The sequence below is a fragment of the Mus musculus genome, chromosome 7, assembly GCF_000001635.26.
Source record: "Mus musculus strain C57BL/6J chromosome 7, GRCm38.p6 C57BL/6J".
NCBI lineage: Eukaryota > Metazoa > Chordata > Mammalia > Rodentia > Muridae > Mus > Mus musculus.
The window spans coordinates 141580420-141596012 of record NC_000073.6 but is presented as its reverse complement, the minus strand read 5'-3'; the positions used below and the strand labels follow the sequence as shown (position 1 = coordinate 141596012).

The 15593-nt window shown below is 46.5% G+C and overlaps 1 protein-coding gene across 2 annotated transcripts in view; it reads right to left on the bottom strand.

The window, feature by feature from the left end:
• Positions 1-15593, bottom strand: part of Ap2a2 (adaptor-related protein complex 2, alpha 2 subunit) — a 70832-nt gene that overhangs the window by 36999 nt on the left and 18240 nt on the right. For both annotated transcript variants that reach the window (NM_001357068.1, NM_007459.3), the window contains exon 2: positions 7659-7727. In NM_001357068.1, the coding sequence (NP_001343997.1) occupies positions 7659-7727 (69 nt within the window). The remainder of the gene's footprint in view (positions 1-7658; positions 7728-15593) is intronic.

Sequence of the window (15593 nt, the reverse complement as noted above, 5' to 3'; positions counted from 1 at the left end):
AACATTTACAACTCAGATATTAATAGAGCGTCTAGCTGGCTATGCCTCCTGCTCAGCCTCAGCTTACCGCCGTGTGCGCGGCATGAGTAGCAGGGAGGCAGAACAGGCAGACCTCTGCGAATTTGAGGCCAGACTGGTCTATATAGTGGGCTCCAGCCCAGTAAGGGATGAGATTCCATCTTAAAAAAGAAAGATTATTATTCAAAAGGTTAAAAAGAATTATCAGGTTACAGTGGTTTAAAACACTTGCCTAGCACACATGTGCTTATGGGTTCTACCCCCATCATAAAGGGAAAAAAAAGCCAAATTAATGTATTCTATTTCAAGGTATATTCCCAAAAGAATGTAAATTAGGAAGCTGGTGATACTAGACTGTTATCCCAGAACTCAGGAGATGGAGGCAAGAAATTTAAGGGCAGCCTCAGTTGTGCGTATAGCAAGACTGGGGACAGTGAAATGTCAGCAGGTAAAAGCAGCTAATGCAAGCCTGATGACCTGAGTTCAACCCCCGGGCACCACAGAGTGGGAGGAGAGAACTGAACAGACTGCCCGAGGACCTCCACTGCAGCATACAGAGAACACAACAGTTTAAACCAACGAGAGATCTGCACGTGAAATATGAACGAACAGGATCTGAGAGAGCAAACTGAGTTAGACACACTGAGGAGATGGCTCCGGGGCTACGAGAATGCACTGCTCTTTCAGAGGACCAGAGTTTAGTTCCCAGCACCACATCAGGCAGCCCACAACTACCTCTAACTCTGGCTCTAGGGGGACCCAACATCTTTAGTCCCTGTGGGCACCTGTACTCATGTGCATACCCACATACAAACCACACACGCACACGCACACACACACACACACACACACACACACACTTAAAAATAATAAAACTAAAACTTTTTTTAAAGCCACTGATTGGTGGTGAGTGTGACCTGGACAGAAGATGGAAGAACTGCAGGAAAGAAATTGGTCAAAATCTAGCAAGGTAATGAACAAGTATGTATTCATTCATAGAATCTAACACAAAACCAAAAATAAAGGTTAACTAAGTCTTTTATGATCTAGTGTGGCAAATTAACTGACTACCTCCAGAGTCTGGAGGCCTACAAAAATCAAGGTCATCCTGTCTGTGTCTTTAATAGACTAGATACACTGTAGCTCTGAGCCAGGTCCCAAGAACTGGTCCCCAACTAAACAAAGCAAGAATCCAATTCTGTTAACGCTACCATGAGCAGGCTGGAGAGGTGGCTCAGCTATGAAAGGTGCTTACAGGGCCCTCATGAAGACAGGAGTTCAGATTCTAGCACCCATGTAACAAACTGAGCGTCCCCAAAAGGACCTGTAACCAGCTCTGGAGGATTCAACAACCTCTTCTGGCCTCTCAGCATCCACAGGCACACAAACTTCCAACTTTTTCCTGATTGTTTTTTCAAACAAGGTTTCATATAATCCAGGCTAGTCTCAAATTCACTATGTAGTAGAGGATAACCTTGCAATTCTCATCTGAATTACTTCCTAAGTGTGGGATGATAGGTGAGCACCACCATACCTGGTTTTATGCAGTGCTAGGATCAGGGATTAGACTTTGAGCTAGAAAAGCACTCTATCTACAGCCCCAAAGCTCCTGCCCAAAACCTACTGTACTGGCTAGTTTTGTGTCAACTTGACACAGCTGGAGTTATCACAGAAAAAGGAGCTGCAGTTGAGGAAATGCCTCCATGAGATCCAACTATAAGGCATTTTCTCAATTAGTGATCAAGGGGGAAGAGCCCCTTGTGGGTGGGACCATCTCTGGGCTGGTAGTCTTGGTTCTATAAGAGAGCAGGCTGAGTAAGCCAGTAAGGAACATCTCTCCACGGCCTCTGCATCAGCTCCTGCTTCCTGACCTGCTTGAGTTCCAGTCCTGACTTCCTTGGTGATGAACAGCAGCAGTATGGAAGTGTAAGCCAAATAAACCCTTTCCTCCCCAATTTGCTTCTTGGTCATGATGTTTGTGCAGGAATAGAAACCCTGACTAGTACACCTACCAACATCTTAAATAGACTTCCTGTGGTGGTAACCAGTGGATAAATACCACTGTACCAGCTGAGTTCTAATCACAGACTTTTACCTATACCATATGGTGTTAGACTATGCAGCTTATAAAGTCAGAGCCTACATCTCCACATTATTACTGCTGAGAGACAATCTTCACCACTAGAATTCTCCAAATTCTGTACTGGAGAGTAAAATGGTAAATCTTAAAAGTACCACAATGTAGCCAGGCATGGTGGCGCATGCCTTTAATCCCAGCACTTGGGAGGCAGAGGCAGGCTCTGAGTTCGAGGCCAGCCTGGTCTACAGAGTGAGTTCTAGGACAGCCAGGGCTACACAGAGAAACCCTGTCTCAAAACAACAACAACAAAGGATTCTATGTCTACCCAACAGGGAGCCACTGTATTTAAGCCGACCTGCTCAATGCTGTAGCTATTTTGAGATGGCCAAGTGTAAACTAAAAGCTGGAAACAGCTCACTGGTAGGATGTTTGTTTAACAAGCAAGAAGACCTGGGTTTGACCAGCACCACAGAAACCCGGTGTGGGAGAGACCACCTACAACCTCAGAACTAGTGTGGTGGATGTTGGAGGATCAGAAGTTCAAAGTCAATCTCCATGAAAGCACATGCTCAAGGCCAGCCTAATCCATGGAAGACTCGAAGTCTTCGTTAGAGCAGTGCCCTTTCGTATAGCTTAGCATCAACCATTCAGTATGTTAGACTGCCATAAAAAAAAAAAAAAGATAAAGATTCAACTTTCCAGGTCCACTGCTCACATTTTATCATGCTTTATCTGCTTGCTATCAAGGACTTAATTTCTACATAGACTTTAAACGCCACAAAACATTACCACATACAATCACCATTTAAATTTACTACCCAGCATCCTCTGTTTTATCATTCATTTCCGTATAATTGACCTTGTACCTGGACTCATGAGTCTGCAAAAGTTCCTCTATCATAGAAAGGCTATTGTTAGGAAATTTTTCCATTTTTGTTTTTAAAACATCATTTTAAACTTTATTATTATGACTATTTAATTGCTATAGGGTTTTGGACAGGCTGCTGTTTGAGACTTGCTGCTGTATAGTCCAGGCAGGCTACAAACTCAGATCTACTTGTCTATACCTCCCAAGTGCTGAGACCAAAGGTGTGTGCCAGTCGTGTGCATTCAGTGCCTGAAGGAGCTCCCCTGGGACTGGAATTACAGATGGTTGTGGACAACCATGTGGATTCTGGGAACACAAGTAAGCCCAGGTCCTCTGAAAGAGCAAGACAGTCTTCTTAATCACTGAGCCACCTCTCCTGCCCTTACGGTTGTTTTGCTTTTTGTTTGTTTTTTTGACAAGGTCTCACTATAACTCTCAGACTGACCTTAAACTGGCATTTCTCCCACCTAGGCCTCCTGAATTTTGCAAGTGTTTGTATATACAAGCTCACACTCACTCTCTTCTTTCACTCCATCCTTTCCTCCCTCTCCCACTCATTGCTGTTGGTTTTTAATTCTCTTTTTCCCTTAAGTGGTGTTTTTGAGTTTGTTTGGGGTTTTTTTGGGGTTTTTTTTTTTTCTTTTGGTTTTTTTGAATAAGACATTTTTCCCAGAGTCACTCCTAGAGTGGACTTCCTCAATATCTGGACTTTGTATCCCTCTTCCTGCTCCCTTGCTTCCTGCTCAAAGGCTGCCAGCCTTGCACAGCTGTGAAGACAGGCCCTCCCTCTGCCCTCAGCACTCAGTGCGCCAGTCTTTGAGCCTGTATACTAACATATTTGGGGTAGATCCCCTTTTATATATTCTATGTTTGTTCCAGATTCTTAGGTCTCTGAAGCCCAACCACCTTACACCTCCCCTCCCAAGACACCAAGCAACCATCCAGGTATCAGCTTTCGTGCGTCCTCCCACCATCTATACACCCCATCCTTTCCTCCCTGTGAGCTACAGTTCTCATCCGCCCAGCCTTTCAGAACACCAAAGTCTTCTTAAACTACCTCTATCATCTCAGTCATCTGCCATATCTTCATTTAAGTCACCCCCACTGGCCTTACTTCAAAGTCTGTTCTCACTTCTGACACTTTCTACATTTCCTACTGAGTTTGTCTTTTATACCAAAATTGAAATGCTGTAAACCCAGTTCTCTGTAACATGAGCCTTACTTCTTCATGATATTATCTCTTGGGCCTCCATAGGCTCCAACTCACAGGCTCGAATTTTCTCTGAGCAGCCCTGTCCCTCTCTGACCACATACTGCAACAGTGTATTCAAACCAACTGCATTCAAGATCAGGGAGACAACACTTTCCTACCAGAGCGACAGCGCTCCTCACTTCAACCCAGGTCTAACTACGAGGTTGTACACAGTGCCATGTGCCAAGAAAACCCAGCTGCTGTGTGAGAGAGGTGTGGGCCCAATCCCCAGAGCTCTAGGGGGACGGTATGATGTAAAAGAGGATGTCCAATCATGTGGGACCCAGACTTTGGCTTTTACCCCTCTACACAGGGATCCATCCTGAGCCAGGTAGAAAGGAGTTATATCCTATGAATGTCTGAAGCCACTAGCCTCTGCTGATCAGATGTCAGCCATAGCCCACCCCCAGCTGATAAGCTATATGCTTTACTTGAAAAACAACATCATTCCAACTAATGGTCATGGCTCTAAGGCCCTTAGGGCCATCAAAGCATAGCTCCATCTTGAAGTGGAATTTCTGGTTTCTTTGGAGATTCAGTTGTGTTATGTGATGTTTTTCTGGAAGCTGTCTTATGAGAGGATGTTTTCCTGCGGCACACGTGAGAGGACACGTGATGTAGAAAGAACTGAAGTGTAACTGACAGGCAGTGAACGGAGCTCTTGCACTGGTTTGCCTTGCAATGCTTCACTGATCTTGGCTGGTGCTGCTCTTGCTTTGCCTTGCATCTCTTTGCTGATCTTTGCTTGCCGTGACTTTGTAGAGATAAACACGCCAAAGAACTTCTCGGGGTACTCCAGCTGCTTCTTGGTGCTTCCACAGACTCGTGCCATAGAGCAGAGCCTTGCGGTTTCTTCTGGATAGAGCTGCTACTACCAATTTGTGTTTGGTATGTGCCAATTAGACTGGACTGCTGTTATGGACTCATATTTATTAGTGTTTTGGATTGGATCGCCCCAAAGAACTACTTTTAAGCAGGTCTACAATCCCCGTTTCCTGTTAACCTTCTTTTTCCCTACCTTTAGTAGGTGGGCTAGAAGGGAGGTTGAAGCCTTTAAGAAACCTTATTAAAGTAGGTTTTGAAAACTCCAAGCCTACCTACGCCATCTGGACTCCCTTCTCAGAGCAGGAAGGTAAGGGCAAAAACAGTGCTGCCCCTGGCCTCACGAGCAGGCCATGGACTTCTCCTGGGTGACCCGAGAATGTTTTTTCTCAAGGCACTCTCGTGCTCTCAGGAAGGAGGTCTTGGAACTGTCTACTCCCCAGCTGACACCAGTGGCAGGACTGGCCTTGGACTCATCTACTGCACACACACACAAATTAGATTATTGTTCTTCTTATTTATTTATTTATTTATTTAGTACACAGCAGTCTGCCTGCCTGTATCCCTAGAGACCAAAAGAGGGCACCAGATCTTTCTTTTTTTTTTTTTTTTTTTTTGGGTTTTCGAGACAGGGTTTCTCTGTGTAGCCTTGGCTGTCCTGGAACTCACTCTGTAGACCAGGCTGGCCTCGAACTCAGAAATCCGCCTGCCTCTGCCTCCCGAGTGCTGGGATTAAAGGCATGCGCCACCATGTCCAGCTACCAGATCTTATTATATATGACTATAAGCCACCATGTGGTCGCTGGGAATTGAACTCCCAATCTCTGGAATAGCAGTAAATGCTCTTAACTTCTGAGCCATCTCTCCAGCCCCAGATTGTTGTTCTTAAAACAAACAAAAATATCAACATTTGGGGCTGGAAAGACGTCTTTGTGGTTAAGAACATAGGCTGCTCTTCCAGAGGACCAACGTTTGAGGCCCAGGACCCACACGGCAGCTATAACCATCTGTAACTCCAGTTCTGGGGGATCTGATGTCCCTCTGAGGGTCCAGAGCTGCCAACAGGTGAAAGCTGGTCTGGTGGCTGTGTCCAACTCTGCTCAAGTTTGCCTGAGCTTGAGCAGGGGTGGCATAAGACCCCAGAGGCAGGCCAGACTCCACAGCTGCCCAATGGTTTACAGGTGACTGTGAGTCAGTGTCTCTACCTAGGGTCTCCCTCCCCATTACAGTGCACTGGTATCCTATGGAAGTCTTTGGCATTGCAACCCCATCATGTCGTTTGCATCTGGAGAACCAACCATTAGCATTCGCAGCCTGCAGAGAAACAAATGGGCAGCCCCACTCCTTACAGAGCAGTGAGTGAGAGCAGTGAGACTACCAAAAACAAGTCACAAGACAGTCATTACATCACAAGTTCGGTGTCAGGACTTTCAGGGGCCTGCTTTAAAATACCTAAATTTAACTTTCTGCCAGCTCAACAGCAAATACTCTGACAGGTCATCAGCTAAATCCCACTAGTTTTCTAACTCCCTAGGAAATCCTCTGTCAAGGCCCGAGTCGCCCATCCTGAGGCTCTAGGAGACCACAAGGCTAACGCTGCTGCCCATGCACCTTTCCCGGGGTGCAAGCCAAGCTTCTCCTCCACTCATCGTTTCTAGGACACTCCGGCTGTTCTCCTAGTTCTCATGGTTAAAGGGTTAGCCGGGCCTTCCCACTGTCCTACATGCAGGATTCTAAGCTGGTGCTGAGCAGTGTTTCAAGGCAGAAGTGCTTAGCAGAGCACACACCTTTTTAGCAGAAGGACCTGTAAGGACAGGTCTCTGCCTTCACCTGACAGGGCAGATACACTGGAGTTAGACAAACAACCACAAGGGCATGTGCATGCTCAACAGACTTCGCACCCTGTCAAAGCTGTTCCTCCTCGCATAGTGCTGAGCAGCACTTTCCAGACAAGACGCGAGTCAGTGTTACTTCCAACGTCTAGGAAAAGGTCAAAGTGAAAGCTAGGAAGGGACTGCCCAACCAACTCCACACAAGCTGCTCTCACTGCCTGCACCCCTCATGGCTGGATTTATAAGACTAAGAACTTGATGTGTTTTAGGAGGTGTTTGTTTGTTTGTAAGGTAAGACTATTTTTGTACTTACTACTTTTCGATGGCTGTGACAGAGCTCTCTGACAAAAGCAACTTTAGGAGGGTTTACTTAGGCTCACAGCTCATGTGCCCACCATGGTGAAGACATCAGCTACAGGAACTTGAGGGAGCTGGTCACATCCAGTCAGAAAACAAAAGACAGATGAACTCACACAGACAGGCCTAACGCTCACTTCTCTCCCGTGCACACTGCTTATGAGCAGGGCTCACGAGGGCCAAGCTGGGAGCATCCCTGAGGCTGGAGATGTGCTCAGCTTACTTTCTCCTTTTAATGCAGTCCAGGACTCCCCAGCCCACAGAATGGTACTCTACACATTTAGGGTGTCTTCCTACTTCAATGAGCATAAAATGTAGACAATTCCTCACAGACATGTCCAGATAGATTCCAGAACGCATTAGGTTGACAATTAAGATCAACAATCATTACAAGGCCTTCAGTAGGTTGTAGAAAAGGGTAACACTTACCTTTAAATTTGGATCTAATATTTGCCAGTTCTTTGTTTATTCTCTTTATTTCAGCTTCTTTACTTTTACCTAGGAGGAAAGAATATAAATATATTATCTCATTGCCTCTAAAGAAGCGCTCCTTCCTCCTGAGACCCACACTGAGATCTGAAGACAGACTCATGGTTTTCAGTGGTGCTCGGGGAAAGGCCCCAACTACATGGAACACCACCCAGACAAAGCCCTGGGGTCTCCACTCAGCCTCAGAACGTGAAGACAGGAGGTAAAATCAAGGCAGGAAGTAAACCCTTTCAGGAGCAGCGAAGGACCCAAGCCCCTAGTGGACTGGCCCAGGGTAGTCACAGCAAGGCAAGTACCCCATGAGGATCGTGATAAGTAAGCTCACGGCACCTCGGGGAAGCAGCACCTCAGAGGGGCGCACTACACCTCCAGTTCAATTCTCTCTACCTGTGTGCCATAGCTCTGAGGACGGAAAGCAATCACAACATGCACTGAGGGCTTCCCCTCAGTGAGCCATCAGCTATACATTAGGGAAGCTGACTTCCATGTGCACTGAGGAAATAAGAGTTTAACCCACAAGCTGTCCTCTCTCATGACACTCACAAACTGCAACGCCTAGCAAGTCTACCTCCAATGCAAAATAAAGTTAGGAGAAATGGAAAAACAGCTACTCTGTGACAGTCAAAACTCCACTACGTGTGATACCTGCTGCTGGAGCACTACCCATCCTTTCACAGACACTGGCTTCCTACACACCTGTCTTAAATTTACTTAAGCTAGCAGCCCAAAGAGGGCAGGGGAATTAACCAGGAACACACATCTTACCAGATAAACATGCTGTGTACACAAACAAGTACTTGTATGTGTAAATCACTCTTTGAAACAGCAAGAAAAACAATTTAAAGGGCCATAAGCAGCCTGGCGAGTAGTGCACTCGCTGCACCAGCCTGAGCAACCGAGATGGGTCCCTCAAGCCCGGGTAAAGGTAGACGCTCATGAGAACTGACGCCAGAGTTATCCTCTGGCCTCCACATGCACACCACACTCCATACACACATGCAATAATAAAAAATAAAATCCAAACTTTAAAGATAGCTTTGCAATGCACGGTGGTACAAACTCTTAACCCCAGCACTGAGGAGGCAGAGGTAAAGCCAGCCCGGTCTGTTAGTGAGACCACGTCTCAAAAAGACAAAACAAAACAAAAAACTGCCTTAACGACCAATAGCTGCTTAAAGACGGAGGATCCTTCCTTTCCTGATGCGGGAGGCCACTGACAGGTTTCCCAAGCTCCACTAAATGGCCCCACACCCATGTGACTGTTTGTCCCAGACACATGCACAGACAAAAATGTACGCATAAAAGATGTAAAAAATTGTAGCCGGCATGGTGACGCACACCTTTAATCCCAGCACTCGGGAGGCAGAGGCAGGCGGATTTCTGAGTTCGAGGCCAGCCTGGTCTACAAAGTGAGCTCCAGGACAGCCAGGGCTATACAGAGAAACCCTGTCTCGAAAAAACCGAAAAAAAAAAAAAAAATTGTAAAGAAAAACCTTAAAAGGGCCTTCTCCATTAAAGTAAGAAAGGGAAGTGTTGGTGTGGAGGGGAACAGGGGGACGAGCGAGGGTGGATATGACCAAAATACATTGAACTCATGTATGTAGTTGTAATAAAAGATGATAAAAACATAAATAAAAAGGCTGGAGAGATGGCTCAGGACAGACTACTCTTCCAGGTCCTGAGTTCAATTCCCAGCAACCACATGGTGGCTGACAACCATCTGTAATGGGATCTGATGCCCTCTTCTGTCTGGTGTGTCTGAAAGCTAGTGTACTCACATATATAAAACAAATAAATCATATATATATATATATATATGAGAATGAATAAATAGCCGGGCCATGGTGGTACACGCCTTTAATCCCAGCACTTGGAGGCAAAGGCAGGCGAAATTTTTGAGTTCAAGGCCAGCCTGATCTACAGAATAGTTCCAGGACAGCCAGGGCTACACAAAGAAACCCTGTCTCAAAAAAACCAAAAGAAAAAAAGAGAGAAGAGAAGAGAAGAGAAGAGAAGAGAAGAGAAGAGAAGAGAAGAGAAGAGAAGAGAAGAGAAGAGAAGAGAAGGATGGATCTTCTCAAGCTACTCCTGACAAGGCTTGCAGAGACAATACTGACTTAATCCACACCAAACGCTGCAGAGCCTGGCCTCACACTGCCACTACACAGTGTATCTGCTTCCCAGCAAGGCAGACCCAAGCATCACTTATCTCCTGTGAATACTTGCTCATGAATAGGACTCACTATGGCTGCACTGAGAGCACCTCTGAGTCCAGCTCTACCCAGCATGCTCTACAGGTGGGAAGGACAGGAAACAGGATTCTACACAGTAGGGACAAAGGGCAGCAAGGCCTAGAGCCCAACCACCTCACATCACTGTCCCCAACCCTGATGAAGCAGGTCTTAGGACCCTGACTCCTATGTGCCACGTCTGAGCAGCTGAAGGCTCCATCGGGGTGGGCAGAGCAAGCACTGGCTTAGCTCTGGTGCTTCCTAAACTGCCAGGAATGAGGTAAGAGAAGCTTTCATTTCTGAAGTTTTCTTTAATCCTGTCTTTAAGAGGTTTAGTAGTTCAAATGTATAATCCCAGTATTCAGGAGGCAGGATTACCTGGGCTATAATATAACCAAAAAAGAAAAAGGAAAAAAAGAGTTAGGACTAAAAAGGCAGGCTTGGTGGGATCCACTCACCCTAACCCTGGCGTAGGCCTCATCTCCACATCTCCTTCGAGCATCAGGCTCTGACATGTCCTGCTCTACAGAGATATCAGTGTGTCCCCAGCCAGGCCCAGCCTCAGGAGGGAGGCTCTTGGAGCACAAAGCTTCACCTAAGGGTCACCAAAAAAATGTGGGGTGTGGCTCTAAGTTCCTATAGTGACACAGGCGCTTCTGTGCAGAACAGCTGAGGAAATGGAGATCTGGAAAGCCCCTCCTTCCAGGCTGTGCCCGTGACTGCATACCTGTGGAGGCTCATTTCAGGAGAGATGTCTGAAGGAAAAGGGGAGAGGGAGAGGTGCAACCCATTCGTAAACCTACTTTCTAGCCAGAAGTAGCTCACCTGCTACAGGGCCTGGAGAGGAGTGTGGGAGGCTTTATTTTTTTCTGGGGAGAATTAAAAATTTGCCCATGAATAAGAAGTAAAAATAATTTTTCTTAAAAATGGAAGAGTCTTCTTAAATTGTTTTGGGTACAGTAAACTAAAACAGCTTTAACTTGTACAATATTTCATATTTTGTTTTTTGGCCACCACCTCCCCTCCCTCCTGCTTTTGAGACAGGGTCTGACAAAGAATGTAGCCTCAACTGGCCTGGAACTCATGACAATCCTCTTCTTGGCCTTTGCCATCAGCCACCGAACCTGGCTCTTACAAGACTGCCCCAAGAAAAATAGACAAACAGACAGAGCAGGAAGTCTAGGGTGCTGATGGACATCTATCATTTCAGCACTCAGGAGACTGGGTCAGGGGGAGAGGTTTGCCTGGCATGGTGAGAGCCTGACTTCCATCTCCAGCAACATAAAATGAAAAAAGGGCTGGAGAGATGGCTCCACAGTTGAGGGCAATGAGTGCTTTTCCAGAGGACCTAGTTTCAATTCCCAGCATTCACATGGCAGCTCACAAACTCTAGGTCCAGGGGATCTGACGCCCTCTTCTGCCCTCTGCAGGCACTGCTTGTAAATGGTGAGCAGAGATACATGATAGTAAAACATCTATAAGCATAAAAGATAAAATTAAAAAAGGATTTTTAAAGAGTAACAATAAGCCGGGTGGTGGTGGTGCACGCCTTTAATACCAGCACTCAGGTGGCAGAGACAGGCAGATTTCTGAGTTCGAGGCCAGCCTGGTCTACAAAGTGAGTTCCAGGACAGCCAGGGCTACACAGAGAAACCCTGTCTCGAAAACCCAAAAAAAAAAAAAAAAAAAAAAAAAACAATAAATGTAAAATATGAGCATAAAGACCTAAGTTCCATCCCCAGAGTCTAAAAGAAAAAGTCAGGTGGGATGGCACAGGTTTGTCATCCCAGATCTGGGAGAGGGAAAACAGAGTCCTGAGCTGGCCAGTCAACCAGTCTAGTTTACTCAACCAACTCCAGGTCAAAGATCAGTCCCTGCCTCAGGAAGGAAGGGAGGGAGGGAGGGAGGGAGGGAGGGAGGGAGGGAGGGAGGGAGGGAGGGAGGGAGGGAGGGAGGGAGGGAAGGGAAGGGAAGGGAAGGGAGGGAAGGGAAAGGAAGGGAAATAACTCCTAAAGAATGCCAGTAGAAAACAGTCTTGCTTGAGTGTATATGCCATGTACACACACACACACACACACACACACACACACACACACACACACACGTTTTAAGTTTTAAAAATAGGAAGAACTGAAGGACTGTGGACAGTGGGAGGTTGGGGAAACCCTAGCCAAGCCTCTAGCTAGCTTGTTTTGTGTGTGCGTGCTGTATATATAAGTTGTTTATTGTTCTTTAGTTTCTTTAAACAGGGTCTCAAGTAGCCAAGGCTAGCACAGTTTAAGTGGGGAAATGCCTCGAAAACAAAACAAAAACTGGGCATGATGACTTTCTGTGAATACAAGGCTACCATGGTCTACACAGCAAGTTCCATCCAGAACTACATATAAAGACATGTCTCAAAAAGAAAAAGAAAAAAAGTTCTACATGGAGCTTGAGACACTAAGCAGTGTTGAACATCAGAACGGTTATAATATATCTAAGCTAGTCAAGCAATAAAAAACAAGATATTGGGCTTTATATCCAGCAAAGATATCATCAAGTATAAATGTCATAAACCAACTACATACATTAAGTCCAGACCACCTTGCTCCCTAAGTTCTTTGTGGATCATGAACCTCAGACATCCAGTCACATGAAGACCCACAGAAAACATAACTATGAATATGAGGTACACGCATGAGGTGGGCAGAGGAGCATAAGTGGGCAGAGGTGTTCGGGGACAGTCTAAGTGTACAGGATGGTAGTATGCAAGGGGAAGCATGCCTAAGTACAGAAGAGTGATGTTCAGACAATGTAACAATGTGCAACTGTCAACCACAGCTCACAGGGGCACAGCTGGACAAGGAAGAAGCAGATGCTTAGCCTTCACCCAGAGTAGCAGCGCCTAACTGTAGGGGAATGATCACTCAGGAAGCCTGACAGTTTCCTGACTCAGTAGTTCCCAGTGGGAAGAGAGACCTGTGAGCCTACACACCCACACCGCCCGGAAAGCAGGTCAGTCCTAACTCAATGTAGTTGGTCATGGGACAGAGAAGCAGTGGACCCAGGTAGTTATGATAAGATACACACCCAGAGGTCTCAAGCACAGTACACTGGTCTTTCCTGTGTTTCTGATCTACCCTGTCTCTGCTCTATGGGGCTCTGGCCAGGCCATATCAGCCCTACCATCCTGGCATTGCCCTGGGTCCTCCAGAGTCACCTGGGTCTGCTCAAGCCATTTCCTATGGTAGACACAAGTCTATCTCTGCCTTCATTTAGGTCCTTCAATCCACCTGACCACAGCTTCCCCTACAGAAAGTTCAAGTCTCTTCCAAGAACAAGGACTGAGCCTATTCCTTGAGAGAATGTCCACTTGCCACCACCAATGCACTCCTGGGCAGCTCAGAGAGATAAGACCCCTAATTTACTCCTGTTCTCAGGCATCCCTGTCTGTCTGCAGCCTCACTGCCTCTTCCACTAGAAGAGCATCTCTCCTTTCCCTGGATCAGAGACCAGTGTCGGATACCTCCCGGGACTGGCAGACTGAGCAGCAGCAAGGGATGGAGAGAGGATGCCTTCGAGAGCGAGAGCAGGCAGGCCTACCTGTCTGAAAAAGCTCCCAAGTGAGGAGTACCCATGAGCTAAGCATGCACATGGACTCTGGTACTGCTGCTCCAAGATGGGCTCATGTTTTCCAGCTATGATGGCTGGAAGTCCCGTCTGATACAGAAGACAGCATCACAGAACCCTGTGTCACTGTGAGGGCTGGGCAGCATGGGTGACAACAGGCCATGAACACTGCCCTCCACAGGGTGGTACTTTTACTCACTTCATGGGGGTCATCAAATGTCCAGCTCTGGAAACGCCATAGAGGAATTCCCACCAGATGAAATAAATGATACACAGGTTTAAAGTGCAGGTGACACTTGGAGACAGGTGGCATCTGCATCATCTAGTACAAATGTGCCACTGAGCAGTAGTACCCGGCCCATGTTCCCTACTAATGTCACACTTCTAACTCACAGGCAAAGGGCCTCATCTTGCTAAAACAGATCTAGAAAAAAACAAAAAATCAAAACAAAACAAAACCAACAACAAGAAGATAATGTGACAATGGTTTTGCTTGGGACCAGATGTAGTGGCACATGCCTTTAATTCCAGCACTCAGGAGGCAGAGACAGGCAGAACTCTGAGTCTGAGGTCACTGAGGTCAGCCTGACCTACATAGAGAGCTCCAGGCCAGTCAGGGTTACAAAGTAAAACCCTGTCCACCCCCCACACCCCCAAAAACGAAACAAACAAAATTTTTTTTTCAAAAAATTAGATATAGGCAAAGACAAGGGCTACTGACCTATTCTGACTCTAGAAATCAATTTCAACAAGGTACCCAGCAACCCGAGTAACTAACTGGCCTGTGTCAACAAGCCTGACGGACAGTCTGAGCTGTGGGATTCTGGTCCTAACTACCTTAACTCTCTGAAATGCAGCAGCAATTTCAGCATGGACTTCGGAGCGTCACTGGCTAATAAGTGACCCAGACTTGCTGCAGACATTGGCCAGGAGCAAGCTGTAATTTGCCTCAGTGAGTCTCAAAGAATGCACAGAATGGGGCCAGGCTGGGACTGAGCACCTGGGAGAAAGCTCATTCCTCGGCAACAGACTAGTTAATCATTCTTCTCCAGAGACCAGATGAATCCCCGATGGTGGTAGTAGGGAATGGCCTAGATTACAAAATACCTGCCTAGGCTGGACGTGTTGGCAGACACCTCTAATCCTAGCACTCAGGAGTCGAAAGCAGGAGGATCACAAGTTCATGGCCAGCCTGGGCTGTGCAGTTGGGCCTTACAGAAAAAGAGACAAAGACAGAGACAGAGAGACACAGAGAGACATCAAAACATGAACCTTCGACATGTATAATAAAACTTTGAATAAAGTGAAGTCTCAGTCAAATGTATGCTAAGACAGAAACTCTCTTCCCTTTAGACTGTCCACATTAATGAACATAAGACTCTATTTGTTTGTTTGTTTGTTTGTTTTTTCGAGACAGGGTTTCTCTATATAGATAGCCCTGGCTGTCCTGGAACTCACTCTGTAGACCAGGCTGGCCTCGAACTCAGAAAGCCTCCTGCTTCTGCCTCCCAAGGGCTAAGATTAAAGGTGTTCACCACCAATGCCCGGCTAAAATAGGCATTGAAGGCGTTCACCACAATACCCACTCACAACCCAACCACAAACTGCAAGACTCAGGTTGTTGGACTGTCCCACCTCAGTTCTTCTACTGACAAGACTGCCATTAGCCAGAATGTTCTGAGGAATATAATTTCAGATAATGGACAGAAGGCAGAGAGTGGTCACAGGCTGTGCTCAGGAATGCCTCTGTGGTCTGTGTTAATGGGAAAGGGGGGAAGGGGTTCTCTAATCAAAATCCACACCATTAAACCCAAGTGCACAGACAGCCTGATGGCACAGATCTGCGGTCCTGAGCATGGGACTTAAGACTTCTGCAAATTTGACAGCAGGGATATGGAGTGAGCTTCTAAGGAAGGAGGGGAGGGGAGGAGAAGGGAGGGGAGAAAATTAATTCACAGAACATTAAAAATTGCTCTGCCAATAAGCCCTGGTGGATAAACCCATGTGGCTCTGACACACTAGACTAGACCATCTT